Below are 26,636 nucleotides of genomic sequence, written 5' to 3' on the forward strand. Positions count from 1 at the left end.
TAATGTCATCATTTTTACTGCACTACATTTCATAAATAAAAGTTGTTGTTTTTTTTCTACCTTTAATACTTAAGAACATTAACAGCATTAATAGCAAAACTTTGTTACTTTTACTTGAGTAAAAGTAAGAAAGTACTAGATTTCTAATGTGATTAAGTATTAAACGATATTTAATATAAAACGTGGTGCAGTAAAAAAGTGCAATGTTATGCTTTGGAATGTTGTGAAGTAAAAGTTTTCTAAAGAAAAACACTCTGATAAAATGTACTTTTAAATCATCTGTCTAAGTTTACTCAGCTGTGCTATTTTGGGACGCCATGAATATGAACTAAAATGCACTTTTAACATACTATCTCTGTATTTAAAAAAAAAAAGTATTTTACCACTTGTAGTAGGCCTACATTTTGGTGACTAAATACATTTTTTAAATACAGAGATAGTATGTTAAAAGCTCATTTTAGTTTACAGGTGCATCTCAATAAATTAGAATGTCGTGGAAAAGTTCATTTATTTCAGTAATTCAACTCAGATTGTGAAACTTGTGTATTAAATAAATTCAATGCACACAAACTGAAGTAGTTTAAGTCTAATTGTGATGATTTTGGCTCATATTTAACAAAAACCCACCAATTCACTATCTCAACAAATTAGAATACTTCATAAGACCAATAAAAAAACATTTTTAGTGAATTGTTGGCCTTCTGGAAAGTATGTTCATTTACTGTATATGTACTCAATACTTGGTAGGGGCTCCGTTTGCTTTAATTACTGCCTCAATTCGGCGTCGCATGGAGGTGATCAGTTTGTGTCACTGCTGAGGTGGTATGGAAGCCCAGGTTGCTCTGACAGTGGCCTTCAGGTCATCTGCATTGTTGGGTCTGGTGTCTCTCATCTTCCTCTTGACAATACCTCATAGATTCTCTGTGGGGTTCAGGTCTGGTGAGTTTGCTGGCCAATCAAGCACAGTAACACTATGGTCATTGAACCAGCTTTTGGTACCTTTGGCAGTGTGGGCAGGTGCCAAGTCCTGCTGGAAAATGAAATCAGCATCTTTAAAAAGCTGGTCAGCAGAAGGAAGCATGAAGACTCTGGGACCTTGATTTCCAAATTAAATGCAAAATTTACTTTCATCTGAAAAGAGGACTTTGGAGCACTGAGCAACAGTCCAGTTCTTTTTCTCCACAGCCCAGTTAAGACGCTTCTGACGTTGTCTCTGGTTCAGAAGTGGCTTGGTAGCCCTTTTCCTGAAGACGTCTGAGCGTGGTGACTCTTGATGCACTGACTCCAGCTTCAGTTCTCTCCTTGTGAAGCTCTCACAAGTGTTTGAATCGGCTTTGCTTGACTGTATTCTCAAGCTTGCGGTCATCCCTGTTGCTTGTGCACCTTTTCCTACCCAAATTCTTCCTTCCAGTCAACTTTGCATTTAATATGCTTTGATACAGCACTCTGTAAACAGCCACACCTTTCAGTAATGACCCTCTGTGACTTACCCTCTTTGTGGAGGGCGTTAATGATCGTCTTCTGGATCATTGCCAAGTCAGCAGTCTTCCCCATTATTGTGGTTTCAAAGAACAAGAGATACCCAGAATTTATACTGTATGGATGGTCATTTATTGAAACTCAAATGTAAATATTCTAATATTTTGAGATACTGATTTTTGACTTTCGTGAGCTGTAAGCTCTAATCATCAAAATTAAAACAAAAAAAAACTTTTGAAATGTTTTACTTTACACGTAATGAATCTAAAATATATGAAAGTTTCACTTTTTGAAATAAGTTACAAGAAAAAATGAACTTTTTCACAACATTCTAATTTATTGAGATGCACCTGTATATTCATGGCGTCCCAAAATAGGACACTTAGATGATCTTAAGTTTATCTTAAGAAGTACTAAAGAATCACTTTTAGTATATTAAGTACAAAGTTAAAGCATGAAAATAGAGCACTTTAAGCACATTATGGAAGTGTACTTTTTTCACATGGGTTAGCATTGTATATGTTTCAGAAGACCGATTCATTTTAGCCCAAATCGGCGGTCGATTAATCGATTCAAAAACCCAATTCACAAAAAGCGTTCCCAGAACATTTGATATTCATTGCAAACTTGCCGTGTAATCATTATGTTTTCAATATTTTAGGTTATGTAGAAAAGTTTGTTTATTGTCCAATATATTGCTACATTCATTTGATCTGTATTCAAAAACTATCAAAATATCGAAGAAAAAAAAAAGGGAAATTTAAAATATGGCATCTATTGTGGCGAATGTTGCCACAAGATGCTTAGTGCGCTCCTCATTTGCGAGTCACACTCATGGTCTTCACGGTCAAAAGTGACCGGACACCTCAAATGTAACTTTTGTTTTTCTTCAGTAAAATCAATCTAATATATTTTTGTTCAATAATATTTTTTCTTTTGTATTTTGAGATAATTTTATGCTACTAATTAATATTTATGCAATAAATTTGTCCCATTGAAAATAGTACAAACATTTTTTTTTCTAATTTTTAAAAATAATTTCTCAATTTATGCAGTATTTCAGATGAAAATATACACTAGGCCTTTAAAATCCAATTTTTGAATGCAGATTAGCACCTCCTGGTGTGAGCAAAGAAAGAAAAAACATGTAATTTCATGGTGTAACCACTAGTTTCCTATATAGGAGAGGCTTGTAAATTCCCTAGTTGTTTTTAGACATACTTGTTTACTTTTATTAGGCTGTGGATTTAAATGTATATTTGGGCATTCTCAAAGACTAATTTTTGTCAAGGTTTTTTTTTTTTTTTTATGTTTTTTTGCAGTATTATTATATAGGTTATTGCATATGTTTTTGCATTATTATTACTACAGTCAACCCTGAACACAGAAAGCATTTTGTTACACAAAACATTAAAACTTGAACAGGGATGCTTTATAAGAGCCTAATCCTTCTGGGTCTGATCTGATTTCAACCTCTTATTTCAGTCTTCTAACTCATTTTGGCTATATGATTATAGCCATACCAATTCATTTGAGTGTGTATAACTGTGTATGTGTGTGTCTGTGAGTGCGTGTGAGTGGATGTATCTGTTTTACACTCTTGATGTTTTAGAGTATAACCCATTCCTTGCTGTCCACTTTTTTACTGTATTGTAGTTGAATTATTGATTTTATTTGACATGTATTCTGTGTTACAATCACACCAGTTCATAGGTATGTGTATACAAGTGTGTGAGTGTGTGTGTGTTGATTTTGCACTCTAGATGTTTTAGAGTTTCACCCCTTCATTGCAGTGCAATTTTTGTCTGCATTGTTGGGGATTTGTAGATTGTACACACAAAAATGTTCTGTATTTTCATTCATTTCCTATGGTCGGTCATTTTTGACCGAAGACCATGAGTGATTTTTTTATTTTTACGACCACTTAGCTTTTTCGAATCATGCCCTTCACATACCAAGTGCAATAAAAGTCACATAGTTTCCTATCATTCTGGTGAAGCTACGATTTTAAAAAATTCAAAATGTAAAATTCTCCGGTCAGAAATGTGAAAATTAGCCATTTCCGAGTGGACATCACAACTCTTTCACCATAACAAGTGCGGCATCAGAGATTTTCTGTTGCCAAGACAACTCTGGCACCTTTCTTAATTTTCCTTGTCAACGAGAATTATATGCATGCACAGTACCATCTTTGCGGTGACTCCCACCACAATAGACGCCATATTTAATTTTTCCCATAAACAGTCTGTCCAATGGGTTGTACTATGGCATTATTGTGAAAAAACATACCTGTGTGAAATATTTTCTAGTGACAATCGGCTTTGAAAAACACATGCTCGATGGCTCTGCACACACATTTAGCACTAGATGGCTAAACAGATGCAAGACTAATTCAGAATGCGCACACACACAATTCAATATGCAAATTAACTCAAAAGGTACAAAGTAAAGTGATTTCAACCATTTTGCACAAGAAAGTAATGCATAATACCTGCAGTTCTCAATCCTTCCCATTCATCTCAGTGGATGTTTCTTGGCTGGTGCAGAACATACACAATCTACCATCTCTGCTCATGTGCTCAGGTTGTTTCGAGTCAATCACCTGAACTACATTTCCATGTTACAAATCACTATAGGCCACAATTAAATATAGGTCTTTGATAACTATTGGCATATTTCGACAAAATACACAAGTAATTTTGAATGGTTGGCAATTGGCCTAAAGAAAAAAGCTTTTTCTAAATGCAGCCAATGGGCCTTACAAACCAACCAAGCCAATCAGATGACAGCAAAACTCAGCACTGTCTGCTTTATATGATCTTAAATGTATAATTAAAACAAAGTTTGAATCTAATCCATGCACTGCTTGTACAATGTGTAGTCACTCCTCTGACACTTTGTCTAGGTTTACCTCGGTTTAGCTAAGCGAAAGATTCACAAATTTAAAGCGTATAAGCAACACCAAATCAAGGCAGCGATCAATTCAGAAATGGAACAGATTTTCCAATCAAACCAGACAGAGACAGAGAGCAGTTTTCCTGCAACAAAACAAGACGAATGGTCCCGATTAATCAGGTGTTGATCATTAAGAAAAAACAACTAACCACAGCAGAAACAAAGTTAGTTAAAGGAAAGGTCAAGAAAAAAAAAGTATAGTGCAACCGGCAGCAGAAAATTTCCATTCGCTGCTGATTGTTCAGGTCTCACGGGGCGGATGTTTACAGGTCATTCCTAATGGGAAATGTAAGCTTATTTCCAGCACAGGATGTTTAATTCAGATGAATAGGAGATTCAGAGAACAGACACTGTGCAACGACCTGCTTTACAAAACCTCACCACAATAAAATGATGCTTTGATTGCAAATATGATATTTTGGAGACGGTAGATCTTCTCTTTCTTAACATTTTCATATGCACAAGACATATGAGTGTTTGGTAGACAGTGAAAAAATAGCAATGCTCCTTATTTATCATGAATATATTTCAGTAAATAACACTGCATATAATTCATCCTCCTAATTTTCACAAGAACTCAAAATATGATGGAAAAACTATGTTTAAAATGAAAATTTGCTAAAAAAAAAAAAAAAAGTTATCTGGTGGGCCATGCAAAATGTGGATGAGTTTGTTTCTTCATCAGATTTGGATAAATGTATCATTGCATCACTTGCTCACCTGTGGATGCTCTGCAGTGAATGGGTGCCGTCAGAATGAGAGTCCAAACAGCTGATAAAAACATCACAGTAATCCACAGCACTCCAGTCCATCAGTGAGAGGACAAAAGAAACAAATCCATCATTAAGACTTTTTTTCATTTCAAACCATTGCTTTCAGCTAAAATACGAGTCCATAATCCATAATGACGTTTCCTCCAGTGAAAAAGTCATCTGGTCTGAATCAGGAGAGAAATCTGCACTGATTAAATACAAAGCTAAAACAGCTCTTAACAAATATGTGGCTGGTTTTTGATGTGAGAGACAACAGGAGATGGACTTTTTCATTGGAGGAAGCAATATTATGAATTATGGACTCATATTTTGTTTGTTTGAAGTTTAAAACGTCTTAATGATGGATTTGTTTCTTACAAACACAAAGCTTTTGTCTTCTCAAGATGTTAACTGATGGACTGGAGTGGTGTGGATTACTGTGATGTTTTTATCAGCTGTTTGGACTCTCATTCTGACGGCACCATTCACTGCAGAGCATCCATTGGTGAGCAAGTGATGCAATGCTACATTTATCCAAATCTGATGAAGAAACAAACTCATCTACATCTTTGATGGCCTGAGGATGAGCACATTTTCATTTTTAGGTGAGCTATTCCTATAAAACACTGAATTAAGGATGTCTGCCGGAAAGGGTTTCCCTCTGGGCATGAATTGCAAATGTTTCCCAAATGCTCAGTATGAAGCATAAAATACTCTCTATATGCATACTTTCATTTTAGTAACGGTCTGATTCATCGTTTGAATATCTCAGTAATGGGATCTAAATATCATAGAGAGACACTTATCTCGGCACTCAAGAACAATCTGAGGCAAATAAGCATATCTTGATGCAAATAGGTCACATTAATCTCAGCAGCCACATCAAGATGGCAAGCTGCTGAGTCACAGCAATTTAGCAGCATCCAAACAAGAATAAATAAACACCAAGTGCTGCTGTGTGGTCTAGAGCAATTTCACTCGCTTGAACTTCGCAGGAGAGTCTGGCATTACTCAGAAACACATCAGGATTATGAATGTTAAAGTGACGCAGAGTCTGGCTGGTTTATTTTAGTGCTCACGGTCCTTAATCAAAAGCATACGAAATGATAAAACACAGAGCAATTGCTCAAATATCACAACTTTCCATGAATAGTTGCAATGTGTTTAACAGCATTCGATGCAAAATGAAAATTCGAAAACCATTAGGTTTTGCTTTTTATGTATTATTGTAAAGCATAAAATTAATCTATGAATTGTAGGTAGTTTTAAACACATTAAATGCCTGTACTTCCTGTACAAATGTGAGATTTTGGCCTGTCCCACCTCACAAGTCTTGACTTTCTTGACTAAAATCATGAAAGATTATAGTTTTGATAGAAATTTAATTTAGTAATTCATTCTAGCAAAAATTCTTAAATATATATTTAAAAGACCTTATATATTAGTATATTTTAGTAGGCTATAATTAATATATTACTATAGTTTTTTTTAGAGATTTTGAATTAGATTTTATGTTTATATTTTTTATTTTCATTTTAGTTAAAAGTTTTAGTAATTTTATTATATATATATATATAATGAAAATGAGAAATGCTGCTGTGGCAACAAACTGTGATAAAATCAATTTTATTTCATTTTTTTAATGTAATGAAAATTATTTTTATGTTTTAGTGAATTGTAAAAAGCCTTGTGGGGAAAGAAATAATCTCATTAATTTTATTTTATTTTATTTTTTATTGTGTTGACTGCTTTTTTATCAAACTCAAACATTTAGGAAAAATATCAAATATTATCTATAACTGAAAATCAACATTCAAATAGTCTAATTTAGACTAAACACACAAACCTTGTTTTTTTATGAATGTTTTTTAAATTTGATGTTTATCTGTTGTCCAATTGCTAGAAAATAACAAATCAGGGTATAAAAGTGTATTCGGACAAAACATGGCAAACCTCATATAAAATAAAGAAAACAAAGCTCATGAAATAATGAGTTTGAGACTGATGATATTTCCAAAAGGTTAAACGCCTCATTTATTCAAGAGCTTCAGGTCATTTCTTTTTTTTTTTGCTCCAGCTGCAATGAAACAGCAGCGCCCTCTGCTGCTCGAACCGTGCATTTACATCCCAACCTCACATTCACATCAAAGAGAAAGCAATGCTTTTAGCAAATGAAAACTTTATTCATGTATCTTTGATGACCATAAATGTTAGTTCCCAGAATGCAAGAGCGAAATGCTGAAGCGTCTCGACAAATACAGTGAATCCTTGTAGTGCTACACTTGGATTTATATATATATATCTCTCAAATCTTATATTTAGATTTCATTTATTTTGTGTGTGTGTGTATATAAAATAAACATTTTATTGCAATTTCAAATGACAATGAATTAATCCAGTCAAAACAGGAGAGATAAAGGACATGAATAGATTATATAACAGTAGATTAATAACATTCAGACAAACTCAGCTCTCATATTTGGACCCACAACAAATAATCGTTCCTACGAGTTAAAAATCCACATTAGCCCATATAAAATCAACCAACACTTCTCAACATTACACAGAGAGGTAAAGTCTGTGTGCCTACTGTAGTGAATGTTCACTGAACGATGGCTTAATTATTGCTGCATTTTAAAAATGATTTGTTTTAAAGGTTGTTCATGATAAAGTGCTTTAAACGGCCTCTTAAATCTGCGTTTAGAAACAAAAGAGGAAGCTGAAAGCTCACGATTATGAAACAAGATGTTTAAGCACAAATTAACCGATTGTTTCTTTGACTTGTATTTGGGTAAACATAAATAAGAGCACGTAAATAATTCATGCACATCATAGCTTTATAAAGTAATTTCATTTAGAATTGAAGCATGTTTGAGAGCAGTTACAGTTCTTCAGGATGATCCATAATCAATAATGCAACAGCAAAACTGAGAAAAGACCCTGAAACTTAAGCAAAAGTTGAATATTACAGGTACAGAGTGTCATTTTTTGTGCAACCCGAACAGAACTGAAAATAAAAGCAGTTGAATGCTGACATAAGTCTTGAATGCTCATTTCAAACCATTTGAAGGTTATAATGATGTGAAAGTTGAAAGCATGGCTCGTGGCTTCATGTACAGACATATTAACATTCATTTCAGAGAGCAATGGGTTTGTTCAGTCTTTAGTTTGCATTTGAGTCCCGTCATCACAAATCAGATGAAAATGAGCTCAGGTTATTAAACTCCTCATCTCGAGTCTGCAGCCAAACAATAAGCACCAAAGACAAGACACGAGAACATGGTTTATCAAACCAGCTGCGTGGATAAATAAGCTTTCATAATTACAAACGGCATGATCTCACAGGCAGATGAGCAGCAGTTTAAAGCTACAGCATGCACAGAAATAATGTAAACGCACAGAATCGTTCATGTGCTTCAAGATTAAACTCTGAAAACAAGGCAGAATTATGCAAAACAAGCGAACATCAAGTACATGATGTCTGTATAAAGAGGCTTTATGGTGAATATGATTCAAAAAATTACACAATAACGTTAATCAACCAAAAGAATCAGTGGCAAGCAATTAAAAAAAATAAAAATTAAATAAAACACAGACAAACAAAAAGCAAGCTGACTTATTAAATATACAGAATACCATTAAAACAAACTTCAGAAACAACAGACAAGGGCAGATCATTGGCATTCAGCTTCATGTCAAAGACAAAGAAAATTTTAAAGAATATTTCATTTAAAAACGTAAATTCTGTCTTTATTTAATCATCCTCATGTTGATACAAGCAGGTTAACTCAAACTAAAATCATAAAAAAAAGGTTACTTAAAATATAGTAAACTTTAATTGAAATAAAATAAACAGATAATTTAAAAAAATTATATACATTTTGTCAGCTAATTTATTATTTGAATTTAGTTTAATTTGATGTACTAAAATAACTAAAACTAAAATAAAAATGAATAAAACCTACTTGTTACTTGAAAAAGTATATAAAAATATGTATATTAAAAAAACATTTCTTTTGTTTCAGCTAGACACCAAGGCAAAATGTATCATTTTAATTTAGTTGAACCTGACGTACCAAAATAACTAAAACTAAAATTAAATTAAATAAAGACTATATAAATGTATTTAAAAAACTAACAAAAACAAAACTAAAACCATAAAAATCGTTAAATGAAATAAAAGTAAATGTTGACTAAAATAAAATATAGAAAACACTCTTTACTTCAGATAGTTTCCAAGGCAACACTTATCACTGCAATTTAGTTTAACTTTATGAACTAAAATAAAAATTAATAATAAATACTAGTTAAATTTAAAAAAAAAAAAAAAAAACTCCTAAAAATGACAAACACAACAAAACTACTAAAATGAAATCAGAAAAATATAAAAGAATTTAAAATATTAGTAGAAACTATAGTAGTATCTCAATGCTACTAGCAGTAATAACACTGGTTCCAAACCAATATGCTCCGTTTTTTTCCCATAAAACACAAAGCTGCATAAAGATCTTTCAAAACTTTCAGGCTTATAACAAACTAAGGTTGAGTAAATAATGACAGAATTCTCATTTTTGGCTGAAATATTCCTTTTTAAATGTTCCCCCTCTCCTGATTGATGTGAGTACTACAGTCGAAACCTGACATCAAGGCGACTCGTCCTCTGCTCTGCGTTTACATCGCATAATGACGGCTGTGAACACTCGTCAGACACAACAGGGCAGGCGAGACCAAAACCAGCATCAAGTGCATGAACTTCAGCGAAGGCCGTGACAAATCTGAGGAGGAGACGCATCTCTTCTCAAAGGCAAAAGTAAAAAGCTAAATAACTGGTCAGTTAGCGCTGTAATACTTCAAAGCAGAATATAGACATCTCTGGACCTTTAGAGTTCACATCTGTAAAATATATAGATATGATTTTACCACATCTCACATTAAAATAAGACTAATCTAATCTCTGTGCATGCAAAAGACTTTCTGATTTTGATATATTATTGATTCTTTCTAAAATATGCAATGCACCTCCAGAGCAGGATCTCGGTTGCAGGAGAATCAAAGGCCAGTGTTTTGATACTCGCGGTGCAAGGGCTATAAAGGGAATGATTCATATAATTCATACTTCAGACTCTGCATAGCTCTTTCGGGATACAATCACACTGTTTGGGGGTCATGCAACTCAAATCAACATTTCCGAACCCGAACCTGCGTTTCCATCACACCGGCAGTAAAAATATTTGTGTGTGTGTGAATGCAGAGCTACATGGTGAAGGGTTTCAGAAAAATGTTCATCTGCAGGTATTAAAGGAACAATTCACCCAAAAATAAGATACAGTATCCGTTTTCATTTACCGGCTTCAAGTGTTTACTACGGAAACCCATTTCTGACAAATGAGGGGGAAAAAAGCATGCTTTTGTAAGTCATAATTATGACCGAAGTCAAAATTATGAGACAGAAAGTCACAATTACAAAATAAAAATGTGAAATTATGGCACAAGTCGTCATGACAATTTTGATCTCATAATTTTGACCTTGTGTCCTAATTTCCACCTTATCTCATAATTATGACTTGTTGCGTGCCATAATTTATGCTTTTTATTTAATAATTTTGAATTTGTAGGTCAAATTTGACTTTGCCAATTTCAACTTTTTATCTCATAATTTCAGCTTGGACAATTTCAACTTTCTATCTGATAATTTTGACTTTGTAATAGCTTTTATCATAAATTAGTATGTCATAATTCTGACGATTTATGTCAATTATGGCTTATCTCATAATTATGACTCAGCCTCCCTGACAATTTTTACTTTTTATCTCAGTTTTGACGGTCATAGTTTCCACTTTTTTCCCTCATACCTACAGTATCACTTAGCGTGTCATAATTATAACTTATCTCATAATTATGACATAGTAGCTTACATTTTGACTGTCATAATTATGACCTTTGTCTCATAATTATATGAATTAAAAGTCAAAATATGAGATGTCATAATTATGGCTTCTTGTCTCATGATTGTAACTTAATATCTCATATTTTGACTTTTTATGTCAATTATGGCTTACTGTCTCATAGTTATAACTCAGTATCTCATATTTTGAAAATGTATGACTCTCAATGTTTACTTTTTTCATTTCATAGTTTTGACTGTCATAATTTCCGCTTTTTATCTTATACTTATCACTTAGTGTGCCATAATTGTGACCTTTTATTTCATAATTATGACTTAGTATCTCATATTTTGACTTTGTCATGATTATGACTCATCTCAGAATTTCTTTTTAATCATACAAATCTTAGTGTCAATTTCGACTTTCCTCAAATTTATGATGCACAATATGAGATATTATGCCATAATTATGACTTTGTCTTCACAATTATGACATGGTATCTCACATTTTGTCATTATTATGATTTACCATGACTTTCTGTGGCAGAAATGGGCTTCTATAATCATATGACCTCAGAAGAATTGGAATATAATGTACAGAATCATAAAGACGACAGTTTAGATACTTTCATGATGCTTTGTGGGAGACCGCCAGATGGGGTTACCATGAAATTTTATGGAAAAGAGCTGCGTCAAGATAAACATTTGTCTTTCCATGGGAAAAAAAACCCGCATATGGGTTTGGAATGAAATGAAGAGAGTAAATAATGACAGAATTGTGTTCTTTCTGCATGAACTATTCCTTTAAAATCAAGATTTGCTGATACAACGGTCCAGATGTTTTTCAGAGTGGTCATGACTGGTCACCAAAGCGCTTGAGTGCATTTAAAGGGAATTAAAGACTATTAGACCAAAATGTTCTTTGATATAAAGTACAAGCAAAGAAAACAGGAAACACGATCACAACCAATCAAACTGGTCAATCAACTTTTTGGTGCAAAATAAAGCCTTTACATATGTAAATCTCTTGTGCAATCACAATGAGTATATAGTTGTTTCTCAGGTTTGTTATGTGCACTGCAAATGGAGCGTGACTTAAATGGTCCTCCACGTGTGGGACGAAATAATAAGCCAGTGTAAATACGCACCATCTGTATGATAAATATAAGAAAGGCTATAATGTAACCGGTTTCATATTGCTCCTGATAAACAAATCTAACTCCCCTAGAGGTAAAACAACTAGTGATACTCGCACCACGAAAACAAAGGCAATTCACGTGAACGAACACAAGAGCATCGTGAACTAGAAAATGCATCAATGCTTTGAAAACAAAAACAGAAGCGTTTCACCTGAATAGACTGAACAGTGCGACCGTTTGGTAATGCATAGATCTGTTCCCCTCGTGTGGAATAATACCATTCCATAGCCAATGCTAGGCGGGAACATTTACTTCCGAACCGGACATGATGTGACCAGAAATAATAAACCTGATGTTTTATAACAGGAACTCAATGACAATCACTCATCGCTTAGGATTTGAGTCACATCATGCCTGGTAAGGACAGTGTTAGGCTTCAAATGAATAGAGCAATGATAAACAAAAACAAAAAAAATTAAATAAATGGCTTATTTTGATCGCTCCCTTTCATTTCCTTTATTTTGGTTCACTTTCCTTTCGTTTTGGCTTCCTACAGATTATACATCTGTCCTCTGTATTACAGCAGTTAGCGATCCTCCATGAGGACCACAGATACAGGCCGGAGCTCGTTCATCTCTCAGGGGAGGAATGGCTCGTCCTCATCTTCCTCTTCAGCGGCGGGGCCCGGGTCGCTCAGACAGCGCATTAACCGTTGCTGCGGTTCCTTGTCGTTGTCCTCGTCGGCCGTTTTGTCTTTTCTCTGCTTCGGAGGAGAGGGAATTTTCATGGTGAGGCCACCTTCCTCCTCCTCGCTCGCCTTCAGCTGGCTTCCCTTCGGCTGGCTTCCCTTCTTGCCGAACTCGTTCACCACGTTGACAGACTCTGGGCTCTGCGGTGAGGCGAGGTCCACTTTAATAGTGGGGATGCTTTCTGTGACGGACTTGAGGCCCCATGCTTGAGGGTCTGTGGGAGGGGAAGCAATCAGGAACTGAATAGATACTACACAGACAATCAGTACTTTATTCCAGTGTTGTTACTGTTAACATAAACATAAACTAAAGCTACTAAAATAGTTTTCTTTAATTCAAATAAAGCTGAAATAAAATAAACTATAAATATTATACGAAAAACTTAAATGAAAATTAGAAATGATGCCTTGGTTGAAGTAATACATTTCTGAAATAATTTTTTTAAGCTAAACAGAAAAAAAAAAAAAAAATTATTAAAGCATAAATTAGCTTTTAATTTTATATTTTCATATATAAATAAACATTTACTATATAAATGTAGTAGTGTATAAATAATACTAAAATAACACTTATTCAAAGATAAATTTATTTTAAAAACCTAAGTAATAATTATATAATTTGCATTTCCTTATTTTTATTTTTTTTACTGTATTGGCATACTTGTTTTTAATCTTGTTAGAAGCAAAAATCTAACAAAATGTAAAGAGGTTTATGTAAAAAAAAAAAAAGAAAAAAGAATTTATTTTTTAAGTATATTTACATATTTTTACTGCAAATAAGACAAAAATACTGACCTTAAACTAAAATGAAAATGAAAATTTACTAAGATCAATTTAATTAAAGAGCACAAATAAAATTAATTATATAATTTGCATGATATAAAGATATATAGACTATTTTTCTTTTTTTTTTAACTCCACTGGCATATAGTTTTTTGCCTTGCTGGAAGAAAAAAAAAAAATCGAACAGAATTTAATGAGGTTAATGCTTAAAACAATAAAAAACTATTTATCAACCTATGAAGAAAGCTTAATTAAACTTTTCTTACTAAATGTAGCTTTTCAAAAACATCAATATTTTTTAAATGATAGTTTTACTGGCTTATAATTGCTCTTAAAACATCTGATAGCCCTTACAAAATATCCATTTACCACAATTTTACTGCACAAACAAACTAGTAGATCTTTGTAAGGAATGTGGCTTGATTGTGTTGATCACTAGGGGGCACTGCCCAACAAACTCTAGCCTGAATGATTGTCAATTCACGGCACATTCACTGAGAGCAAAGACCTGAGGCTGAATCCGCTCGGAACAAAAGAGGAAGATTTCAGTGACACAACAGGATCCTCAGCTCATATATCAGCGGTCCAGCAGAATAAACGGCCGCCTCACCTGAAGCCAGTCGAGCTCGAGCGATGGTGGGAGAATCAGGAGGCGGAGCGGGAACGGTGAGGTAATTATTCATCTGTGATATCTGAAAGTACAGAGATTAAACCTTTAATGGTGACATTCTGTTATGATTAATAAAGCACATTCCACCCATCAAGACCACCTATCTTTTATATCAAATAGCGGTCAACTGAGATGACTTTTAATGGCCAGTGATGGTATAACAATGAATTAAGAATTTTTTTACTATTATATAAATAGTATGAATTAATAAGGCTATGGGCAGAGTTTAGATGATCTGATAATCTCTATGCTGAATCATTCTATCATTAACTTCAAACCTTCTTTTCCAGTTCCATCATTTTCTTCCGTTTGATGAGGATCTCGTTCCAGCCATCCTCGTATGGATCAGCAATCAGGGTGTGTCTGTTGTAGGAGCGCAGCTAAATATAAACAAATCAATTTAGTTTGATCTGCATTAAATCACACAAATGAAGGAAATACAGTGACAAGTGGTGAGCGCTCACTCTCTGGCGGGTCCTCTGCAGGTTGGTGCGCAGGATCTTCCTGATCTCTTGCTCACGAGCCTTGGAGAGCTGCGGCAGCGCCCGGTCCTGAGGAGGCTTCTTGGGCTGGATGTTCCTGCAAAACATTGGAGATAAAATAAAAATAATTATCCAACAACAAACACAAAATCCACAAAATCTACACACTTTTATATATACACACATTCTCCATACATCATATAATTACACATTCCACACTCCATATGCATTCCACACATTTAACACATTCTCTAAAGTCCATAAACATTCCAAGAATTCCATGTATTCTAGTCAAATTCCACGCATTGTCTAAATTCCTTACACATTCCATATGTAATCCATCGATTGCATACATTCTACATACATTACATAAATTCTTTACACTGACTGCACTACGTATAATCATTTTCTATTCTTAAATGTTTTAAATTCTTTTTAAATCAATTTTTAAAATCACTTTGTTTTTATTGTTGTGATTATTATTTTTAATTTCTTGTTATTATTATTTTTAATGACTATTGCACTTCCTTTTATGTAAAGCACTTTGAATTACCACTGTGTATGAAATGTGCTATATAATTAAACTTGCCTTGCCTTACACATTCCACACTCTACACGCATTCCATATCCCGCAAGCCTTCCACACATTCTCCATGCATTCCAAACACACACAAAAAAATCCATGTATTCTAACCAAATTCCACACATTCCATAAATTCCACGCATACTCTAAAACATGCATACTAATTCCACACATTCTTCATTCATTCTATAAGATCCCAAATGTGCTATAATCACTCCTTAAATTCAATGCACATTCCATAAGCATTCCATATATTCTATCTGCCTTCCATGAAATTCTAAAACAGATCCTGATTATAGAGTTTGGAGGTTGCACTCACTGCATGGAGACGGTGGACGGCAGGGCCGAGGGCAGCTTGGCTCCGCCGCCGCTCTCCACCAGCTCGATGGCCTGCTTCATCTCCATCTTGTGGTAGAAGGCGATCAGCTGTGGTTCTCTGGAGCGCTCGCCCGCTATCAGGCACTTCTTCACGTACTTCTTATTGAACCGGTTCAGCCTGGAAATGAGAAGAAATAGGTGAAGCTTTCATTTGATCGTGGTTATTTTTATCCAGATAACAAACCCTGGCATTCAGTGTCATTATGGCAGGAATCCATGTGGAACATACTGACCTAACAGTGCATTGAAATGAACCAAACATGTGGTTCTCCATATTCTTTCTAAATTTTATCCTAAAACTCACTTTCTCTGTTTCACAAGCACAGTATATGAGACTGTAAACTCAACCAACTAAACAAAAAACACACCTGGTTTCAAAACATCATCCAAATACCAAGACCAGACGTATGAATCATTATGATTTCATATAGACTTCAAAATCACTCACAGAAAAGCCAAATTTGACTTTTTGAGTTATGTACGTACTTGTCCTTCCAGTGATGATGTCCGTAATGTCCGCAGATGTCCTCGATGCCGGTTAGCAGATGGTCCAGAAACTAAAGACAACAAAATGACAATTGATAAGCTGTTTAGGAAACAAACTACAATATCAATCAATAACGCTGAGATTATCAGTTAAACAGAAGCTGCAGCTGAACATGATGCTGATAATGAGCATTAAAGTGGACAGAAGAGAGATTTCTGCCAGTCACTCACAGCATTAACAACGATGAGACGCTCATGAAAATGGGTGTTTCCATAGCAACAATCAGCTTTATGAGTGGTGAATAAATGCCAATTTGTGGGCAAAATGTTCTGTACTGAGTTTTGTGGAGTGGATCCAAGCTCATGTCTGGCATACAAACTGCCACCTGCTTTTTTAAAGAATATTCATATTAAACTCATGTAATATAATAAATATATGTTATATTAAATAATATATTTCTACATTTAAAGTTTGATATATAATTATAATTATTTATTTATATTATATATTGTAAATTACACACACATACATATACATATATACACACACACACACATATACATATATAATTTATTAATATTTTATTATTAAATCTATATTAAATCTAGTATCGAGAATAATGATATTTCACTGGTGTTTTTCTCATCTGAATTGTTGTTATCATTATAAACGTTCTCAACGCTCCCAAGCTATGGACAAACATTCATTTAATCTGCCCATTTATAGCGGAGACGGCTCTGTTTACTGAGCACTGCACTCACGCTGCTGATGTTAAAACATTTACTGAGGCTCAGTGTGATTACTAGGGAAGCCTTTCTCCTGGACAAAAACACGAGTCCCTGCTTTAACGTACTGTGAGTGTTTGATTAGTCAGAGTTGTAAGAATTACATCTTTATATGATGTTATACTGTTGGTGCACACGTTGTCATGCAGTTCCTTAAGTGTTCTGGGTGGTTGCTAAGGTGTTGCTAGGTGATTGCTTACAGGCCCTCAAGTCTCTATGATATACATACAGTCTGATTTTAAAAGGCTGCATTACATTGTTCTGATATTAAGGTGAAGATTAATTGTACCTAAAGAAAATTAGGATGATTAAGACTTTTTGCATGGTGACATTTTCATGAAAATTAAACGTTTTCCTGCAAAACTGTCATTAATGTGTTGCAACATTTTACTCGAGTTTGTCATTCTCAATTCTTAATAGTAATTATCTTCAGATTCTATGCTTTACAGTATTTTTTTTTGGGGTTGTGTTCAAATTTGACCTGGAAATATTCTAGGCATTTTATGTCTAAACAAAAAATGTTTTGACACCTGTCATTCTAAATATATCAAGCTGTATTTCTGAATAAACCTGTGACTGTACCAGTATGTGACCAGCAGATGGCACTTAAACACACTCACCTTCAGTAGTACTGGATGTTACACAAATCCAAACAAGAGCACAAAATAATTCAGTTATTATAATTAACTCATCTAACCCAGCCCTGCTTTTATTGTGAACCAGACTGTGCAATCGAATCTATTCGGGACTGGCAGATTGTTGAGAAAGCATAAAATATTCCTGAATCACAGATGGGAGAAACTCAGAGATGAGCAGCACCTGTGTGTGAATCTCCTCATTAATAGATCGCTTCGTTTCCTGTTTCTTCTTCACCGCCAGGAGGTCCACCAGAGGTCGAATGGTCATGCCCTGACAAAACAAAGACAGGAGAGCGGAAATTGACGACTGCTCACAGATGGTCCTATTTAAATGCAAACTATACAGCTTTAGTCATTTAAAAAAAATTGGATTAACATAAAAAAGGATGGCACAATGCTAAGCAAACCACTTATCAAAGTCATCTTGAAAAAATGAATATTTTTCTCAAATGCATTGGCCCCAAACAGGTAAACCTAAAATTGCATGAGTCACTGCATTAGAAATAAAATAAAATAAAACAAAAACAAAATAGCACTATTGTCACGTAAAACATTTCTTAAACACTTCTAAAAAAATTTTCACTGCATTTGATTTAGTTGCATTGCACTGCATAAAATAAAATTCAAACTATGCAGTGTGACATGATTTGTGTGTGTGTGTGTGTGTCTCTGAGATGAGAATATGTGAATGAGATGGGAATGAGATGGGAATAGAAAGGGATTTTAAAATTTTTGTTCTTCTAAATACATAAAATACTATGCCAAAACCTCCTGACTAAAAGAATTACAGGTCATGACTAGCGAGCAATTAGATTTACACGCAGTGGGCGGCACCTCCTGTCCTGAGCTGTAATTCATAGCATGTCCTGGCTTGTGCATGTATTATACATACTACAGTGTGCTGAGAAATGGTGAAGGACAGAGGGGCGACTGTGACTATGACTGCAGCGTTTGTTACACTGGCGCTGTTTCTACGTGAAGAGGGTTTTTCCTCAAGGTCAGAGGCTGGCAGAGATCAAAATACACCGCATGCAGCAATAGCAAATGCACCATCACATCTGACACTGCAAACTGTCTCCACCTTCCACTTCCTGCGAACAGCACAAACTCTATGCAGCGAGATCACAGATAGACAGTCTTTTGCAGTGACCCCAAATAGTACACCCAGGATTTTATGAGTCACTGCATTAGACAGTCAAAAAAAAAAAAAAAAAAAATTAAATTAAAAAATTAAATTAAAATTAAAAAAAAAAAAATACAAAATAAAATAAAATAAAATGAAGAGGAGGGAAGATAGCTCAATTGTACATTCAAAGACATTTGTTAGGTAAGAAATGCTAAAATAAATAGCTGCTTAAAATTAAATCATAACTGACTGCATTTACTTTCTTAACACGTTCTTATTATTAAAAAGGTTTTGTCTTTACTTTTAAAACAAGGCCTCAGTTTGCGATTTTGATTAAATCTAATCCATTCATTCAGTTTAAAGTGTAACACAAGTGTCTAAATACTTTTTGGGGTCACTTTATGTGACACATTACTGCAGAAAGACCCAACATCACAACACAGACAATCACAAAAACGTCCCTAACATAAGACACAGGGAGGGTAACACAAACCTCGCAATTTGAGACCTTCCCTTACGTCCTTGTTCAAACGTGTGGATAGAGACACACTATTTAAACCTGACACCAACCAACAGAAGCAGCACACAGAGCAGAAGACAAACAATTCCTCTTCCAGCAGCCTCCACAAAGCAGAGAAAACCTCCTGATAACCTCCACTGTAATCAATTCTCCACAATAAATCACCACTGTCAGGACGAACCCGAGTGCCTGACAGGGTCGTCTTGAGTCACAGTGACGAGAGAAAACACCTCCGACACATTAAAACGTCAAGGAGTCACTGTTTCTGCAGGTTTTAGGAAGGTAAATTGAAGACGGTTTAAGATTAAGTAAAGAAAATGTAAGGAATAAATTAAACGGAGCACAAAACATCATCAATATGTGACCCTGGACCACAAAACCAGTCTTACGTGTCAATTTTTCGAAATTGAGATTCATACATCATGAATAAATAAGCTTTCCATTGATGTATGGATACAACTATTTGAAATAACTATTTGCAAAAAAATCTAAATATTGAGCAAATCGCCTTTAAAGTTGTCCACATGAAGATCTTAGCAATGCATATTACTAATCAAAAATGAAGTTTTGATACATTTACGGTAATAAATTTACAAAATATCTTCTTGAAAAATGATCTTTACTTAACATCTTAATGATTTTTGGCATAAAAGAAGAATCTATAATTTTGACCCATACAATGTATTTTTGGCTATTGCTACAAATATACCCCAGCGACTTAAGACTGGTTTTGTGCTCCAGGGTCTTAAAACTTATGGCCACTAGAATATGGAACTAACTTTTACTGTACTTTCTGATCTTACTGCAAAAAAAACTGTTCATCCTCTGTATTTTAGTCATTTTCCAGTGCAAATGTATTTTACGACAAAATTAAGAAGCAAAATGAAGCAAATCTATCCATATCCATATATACATGACACACATACATAAATCATATCATTTTTTTTTACTTTTAATTAATTTTTTATTTTAGTTTTATCTATTTAAAACTACAAATAAAATTAAAATATATATATATATATATACACAAATAAATAAAGTGTATATCAAATATTTTTACTGAACTTTTAATTTGTACTTTATTTTAGGTTTATATATAATATTTCACATATATATATATATATGCAAATGTATTTTACGACAAAATCAAGAAGCATAATAACAAAAAAATAATGTCTTGTTTTAAGAGAAATTGATCAAAATAAATTGAGTTTATGATTAATCAAGAACAAATATCTGCCAATGAGCTCAGAAAAAACAACTTAATTCCCGAAGTTTTGATTCCCCATTAACAGATATTTGTTCTTTTTTTAAACATAAACTTGCTTCATTTTGTTCAATTTCTCAAAAAAAAAAACAGACAGGACTTTGTGTGTTAAATCTGCATCAATCAGCCTTGATTTAAGGATGTTTAGATGTTTTTATCGGAAAACATGACAAAAATACTAAGGAAGTAATTTTAAGTAATTTTGTCCAATGTATGCAACATTTAATGCCATGACTTTATGACTTTTTGCTCTTTTTTTAAGACCCACAGAAACCTTGCAAACACTCATGAGGAGATTACAATAGATCTGCAAAGCTGTTTGCATCTTTAACTTGAGGAGAACCATGATGCATTGACCCTGAACCACTCGGACACACTAAAACAACTCCAAAACATCAGCCACCATCAGTAAATCCACGGTACAAACATGTGAAGATCTGGATCTCATCATTTCTGTGTATTGTACACAGACTCTGTGCTGGTCCTGCTCTTTTGTAGCACTGTTTCCACAAAGCAGAAAGCCTCACGTTACGATATTAATCATTCAAAACAGAAGCCAAGAGGGTTACTTTCGCCATTTTCAGCAGCTCATGCATATCTCAGAGCCATCGGGGCTCACAAAGAGCCGAGAGACCGAAGAAGAAAAAATGGTGTAAACACTCACCGAAAAACAAACAAACCATACAAGAGCGTTCGATAATCCAGCAGCCAGTAAAACCTGATGGAGCGTAAGACGCTTCAATAGCCGAGTCTGAGGCCATTACATCAGTACATCAAACGCAAGGTTGACGGATAGCTAGGCCTGCACTAAATTCTGAAAGGAAATGAAATTCCACAGATTTCACTTTATGATTATTAAACTAATTTAATTTCAGGTAAAAATATACACTAAGATAATCGTTTTATCATATTTGAAATAACTTCACATAATTTAATTGATTTTCATGTTCAAATTCATTCCGCATGATTATGCAAATTTTTGGCTAATCAGAGCTCGTTTTCTGCCAATTTAATCATTCTTTTTTTCACAATATTACATTGACACATCCTTGCATTGACTTTTTACATTTATTATTTAATTAATTTGCTATATAAATATATTTTTTTAATTTAAAATAAATTATATATTTTTATATTATATATCTATCTATAATTACAAATAAATTTTGCATACATACATACATACATACATACATACATACATATACATACATACATACATACATACATACATACATACATACATACATACATACATACATACATACATACATACATACATACATACATACATAGGGCTGTCGTTAACTTTATTTGCACATAGCACTGGTGCTACAGAGGTTGAAAGGTTTGTAGAACAGGCCAAACAGTTGTAGCACAAGTTAGGGGTGGGCGATATTGCAAAAATATCATAGCACCATTTTATTCAGGAATATCATGATTTTAATCACGATTCTTTGTCATGTTGGTTTTACTATTTTGCAAGTTGCCTGGGAAGTACAGCCAAACTAATTTCCCTATTTTTAAAAAAGCCTTTGGTAACAAAATATAAAATAAAAAAAGAATGGCAGACATCTAGGCCAAAATGGGGCGAAGATAAAAATCTTTGTCATTATTTTATCTTTGTTATTAGAAAATAAGAACAAAAAACATACATTACTAATACACATAACATACAAATAAAACAAACAGTGCTTTATTTTTCAGGTACAGTATTTAGCAGTAACATTAAATATTAAAATAAAACATTGTATACACTATATACATCATTTTTTTCAGTCATCAGTCATGAGAAGTGAGTGATTTTTCTGTTTTTTATTTTTATTTTTTTATTAATATTAAAGAAATAGTTCACCCAAAAATGAAAATTATGTCATCTGTCTGTCAATTCTGTCATAGTGTTTTATTTTTATACCATCATTTACTTACTCTCAAGTTGTTTTAAACCCGAATTAGTTTCTTTCTTCTGTTGAACATAAAAGTTATTTTGAAGAATGTGGGTAACCAAACAGTTGTTGCTGGTCCACAGTACCTTCCATAGTATTTTTTTCCTACTGTCAAAGTCAATGTGGACCAGCTACTGTTTGGTTACCAACGTTCTTCAAAATATCTTCTTTTGTGTTCAGCACAAGAAAGAAATTAATACAGGCTTGGGACAACAGTGAGTAAATAATAACAAATGTAATTTTTGAGTGAACTACCCCTTTAAATGTCAGTTGGGAGCATGTTTAGTTAAGACCTGCGCGCATCCGTTTCTCTCTCAACTGTTTACTTTCATTTTAGACATAACTGTGTTTATATGTAAACCTTGTGTGCTTTTGACAGTATTAGATGCAAAATCAATCAGACGCCAAAGACAACTTGTAAGTTGAGTTAAGTGAAGTCTTAAACTTAAGTCTAGTAATCAGGCGCTGTTTGAAAGTGTGTGCGTGCTTCATGTGCACGCGCTCAGAAGCACGTCAGAACAGCACGTGAATTAAATGTTAAACCGGCAAGGCTTTAAAGCATATGCAAATAATGCACTTTTGTGATTGCACACAAGTGCTGTGTCCCATAAGTGTAATTCTACTGCTGAGATAACATCTGATGTGAATGTATGTCGCACTGTATACATTGATACGGCGGCGCCAGAACTGCAGCTGATAATGTGCGCTGTAGCACGATAAAACGATATTTCTTCAAAAGCAGATCGTGGCGTAGAGACATCAAAAATCATCATATCGCACACCCCTAACAAGTATAATCAATCTCTCACACACACACACACACAAACAAACAAGCACAACGAAATCACTTCACATTATTAAGCGGCTGTGTTATTATGAACATGCAAAACTGTATATCGCATTGTACTATACATATATGTCGCACTGTACAGCCTTGATAATATATATATAAAAAGCGTGTGTATATCAAATATCTTTTATTTTTTATTTAATTTATTTATTAATTATAACAACTTGAGAAGCGGTCACTGACCTGCACAAACACCGTGAAGAAGATGACCGTGATGATGGCGGTGAGGAACATGTTTCTCTTGGGGAAGTGTTCAGTCGACAGCAGGTAGACCAGGGAGAAGGCGATCGCTCCTCTCAGTCCGCCGTAAGCTATGATAAACTGGTCCTTAGGGGTGAGTTTGACGATACGGAACTTGTTGATCACGAAGGTCAAGCCGACAACACCTTTGGAAGAAGTAAAACATTAATTAAACACAAGCATTGAAAAATGTGCCACCATTCACAACCTCAGGGCATTCACCAAATAGAACAGCTTCTTTAAATAGGCAAACAGAAGACATTAAGAAAGAAGTAAAAGTAATTAAAATCAAAGCACAGTTTAGCACACTACTTAAAGATGATGAACCTTCCCATCCCATATATATACACACACATTTAAAAAGTGTATACATTACATTCATATAATATATTTAACATTTACATATATTGTATTTTATATTTATTTATTAAATTTAAAATTGTATGAAATGTTAGAAAATGTTTCACTTAGATCTTTTCTTTCATTTTAGTAATAGTATAATTTATTATATAATTTAGTTTTTTACCTTCTCCAAACCCAAATACAATAAAAAAAATTTTTTTATATATTATATCAAAGATTTTATTTCATCAAATATCTTTATTTTACAAACAAACAATTATTATTTTTAAAATTTTTTTACATTTATTTATTTATATATGACGGACCTTCCCTGAAGCCATGACGCAAATGCACACAATCACAGTCACACCACAGATACTGAAGTGAAACTTACTGAGTTATACTTCCAGTGAAATCTCCTGAATAATTGGTGCTTCAGGAGGTCTTGCTAAACTTCACTCACCCAGAACACGCGCCACCAGGCAGAAAATGACGGTCGCTACCACGAAGGTCCAGTTCCACTCATGTGGCCCGGCCACCGTCGACACTCCCAGGAAGATGAAGATGAGCGTGTCGCTCACGCTGCTCCACATCTTCAGGAAGTACTTGATGGTGGTGTGGGATTTATGCGAAATGTTGGCCTCCACATAGGGACGCATTACAGCACCACATGCGATTAGCCTGGAGACAGAAGATTCATCTACGTTATTGACCTGACAATACTTCCTCCATATCATCTGATATCAAGATTTATCACAATATTCATTTAATACCTTTAATGGGAAATGAAATGCATTGCACATGTTTGTTAAACCTCCAGAATCAATGTAATCATAAATTTGTTTACAAGTAAACTCCCCCACAAGCTTATTTTAATAAGTAAACTTATTTTTTTCCCCCACAAATTCTGTATTTTCCATTTTTGTTTGTAGATGAGGTTTTTTGTGATTTATTACAAAATTATCATCAAATATGGCATCTGATGAAATGACTTCATAAAAGTTTTGTAATCATTCTTTTAAAATAAAAAAATATATATTTTGATTGCATGATATTCCTTAAAAAAAATAACAATAAAATGAGTGCTTCTAAAAATACATAAATAATAATAATAATAATAATAATAATAATAAAACAATGGTTCCTAATGAAATTAATAAAAACATGACAATTAATTTACAGCAAAACACTGCATTTTTATTTTTGTCAAATAAGGTGCTGCACAATTGAAAATATTTAATATAAAAATATTTTGTTTGTATTACATTTCTTAACAAAATTAAAAAAAATAAATAAAAATAATAATAATAATAATAATAATAATAATAATAATAATAATAACAACAACAACAACTTCTCAAAATGTATTATTTATTTATTTATATTATTTTATTTAATTTTCTGTCAAATAAGGTGCTCCACAACTTGTATTAAAATATGGGTGAAAAAATATTTTTGGGTATTTTTATATTCAATATTAAATATTTTTATATTCCTTAAAATAATAATAATAACCATAATAACATTAATACAATATAATGTTGCAATAAATGGTATTTATTATTATTATTATTATTATCATTAACTACTTGACAAGTTTTACTATACAATAGTAATAAACTTCTGTCATAATTTGCCCTACAGTCAGTTGGTCCAAAGGTTGAATTTCGACAAGCCCTTGCATAATCGCACCACGCCAACAATTTGCATCACTTTCAATAAATCATCAAAATACATAAGCATACACCCTTTAATGCGAACATCTCGATTTCCCTCATTTAGCTCGACGTGTGAGGAACTTATTCCAACTACAGTCGAATCTCAAAGGTGTCCGCGACAACTTAAAATTAGCTGAAGTGACTGGCTTTTGTCTGAAAGTGGAAGCAGTGCAGGATTATGGGGTGTGATTCAGTGTCTAACTATCTGCACCTGATAAACCTGTGACTCACTGTAACACAATGTTAACAGAGGCGGGTCGCGTGAACCGAACTGAAGCAGTTCCACCTCTGATTGGGATCATTATCAGGGCTGATCATTTTAACTCCTGGGCTTGTGAGGCTCCTCCTGTTCTCATTTGTTCCTCTTTTAAAAGGACATCTGTGACAACACTTCCTGTCACCGCAGTGAGCCGTGCCTTCAGGATCAATGCTTTGCATAATAGCCTATTTCACAGCTCAAGAAAAAGAAATGTGCTGTTTTATAGAGCAATAAGCATTTGAGACCATGTGTCATTTTTAGATAAAATGACTTTTTTTTTAATACAAGAGTAAAAAGGTACATGTCATGTCAAGCAAACGCATGCATTAATATCAAGATCATGTAACTCAAAGGGTAGATATTGCTGCTAGCTATGCTAAGGTCATTCCAAGATACATAAAACTGATATGTAAAACACTTAGGAAACAATCTGCCAAATGCATAAAATGTAAACTACCATTTAAACATTTGGTGTCGAGTTTGAAAGTTTGGCTTTTTTAATGTTTTTGAAACAAGTCTCTTATGCTCACCATTTATTTAGTCAAAGATACAGTAAAATTGTGAAATATTATTACAATTTGAAATGGCTGTTTTCTATGTAAATA

General features: G+C 33.8%; 1 protein-coding gene across 1 annotated transcript in view; it reads right to left on the reverse strand.

Annotated features, from left to right (window-relative positions):
- Window positions 1–7,194: 7,194 nt before the first annotated feature.
- The window catches only part of slc9a1a (solute carrier family 9 member A1a), a 40,226-nt gene continuing 20,784 nt past the window's right edge, over window positions 7,195–26,636 (reverse strand). The window contains exons 4-12 of the mRNA XM_058746504.1: window positions 24,518–24,735; window positions 23,656–23,858; window positions 17,945–18,034; window positions 16,340–16,410; window positions 15,795–15,971; window positions 14,875–14,989; window positions 14,689–14,790; window positions 14,351–14,432; window positions 7,195–13,172 (exon numbers count right to left, since the gene is read on the reverse strand). Of these exons, the coding sequence (XP_058602487.1) occupies window positions 12,847–13,172; window positions 14,351–14,432; window positions 14,689–14,790; window positions 14,875–14,989; window positions 15,795–15,971; window positions 16,340–16,410; window positions 17,945–18,034; window positions 23,656–23,858; window positions 24,518–24,735 (1,384 nt within the window). The 3' untranslated portion in view covers window positions 7,195–12,846. The remainder of the gene's footprint in view (window positions 13,173–14,350; window positions 14,433–14,688; window positions 14,791–14,874; window positions 14,990–15,794; window positions 15,972–16,339; window positions 16,411–17,944; window positions 18,035–23,655; window positions 23,859–24,517; window positions 24,736–26,636) is intronic.

Source organism: Onychostoma macrolepis, chromosome 16, assembly GCF_012432095.1.
Source record: "Onychostoma macrolepis isolate SWU-2019 chromosome 16, ASM1243209v1, whole genome shotgun sequence".
Classification (NCBI taxonomy): Eukaryota; Metazoa; Chordata; class Actinopteri; order Cypriniformes; family Cyprinidae; genus Onychostoma; species Onychostoma macrolepis.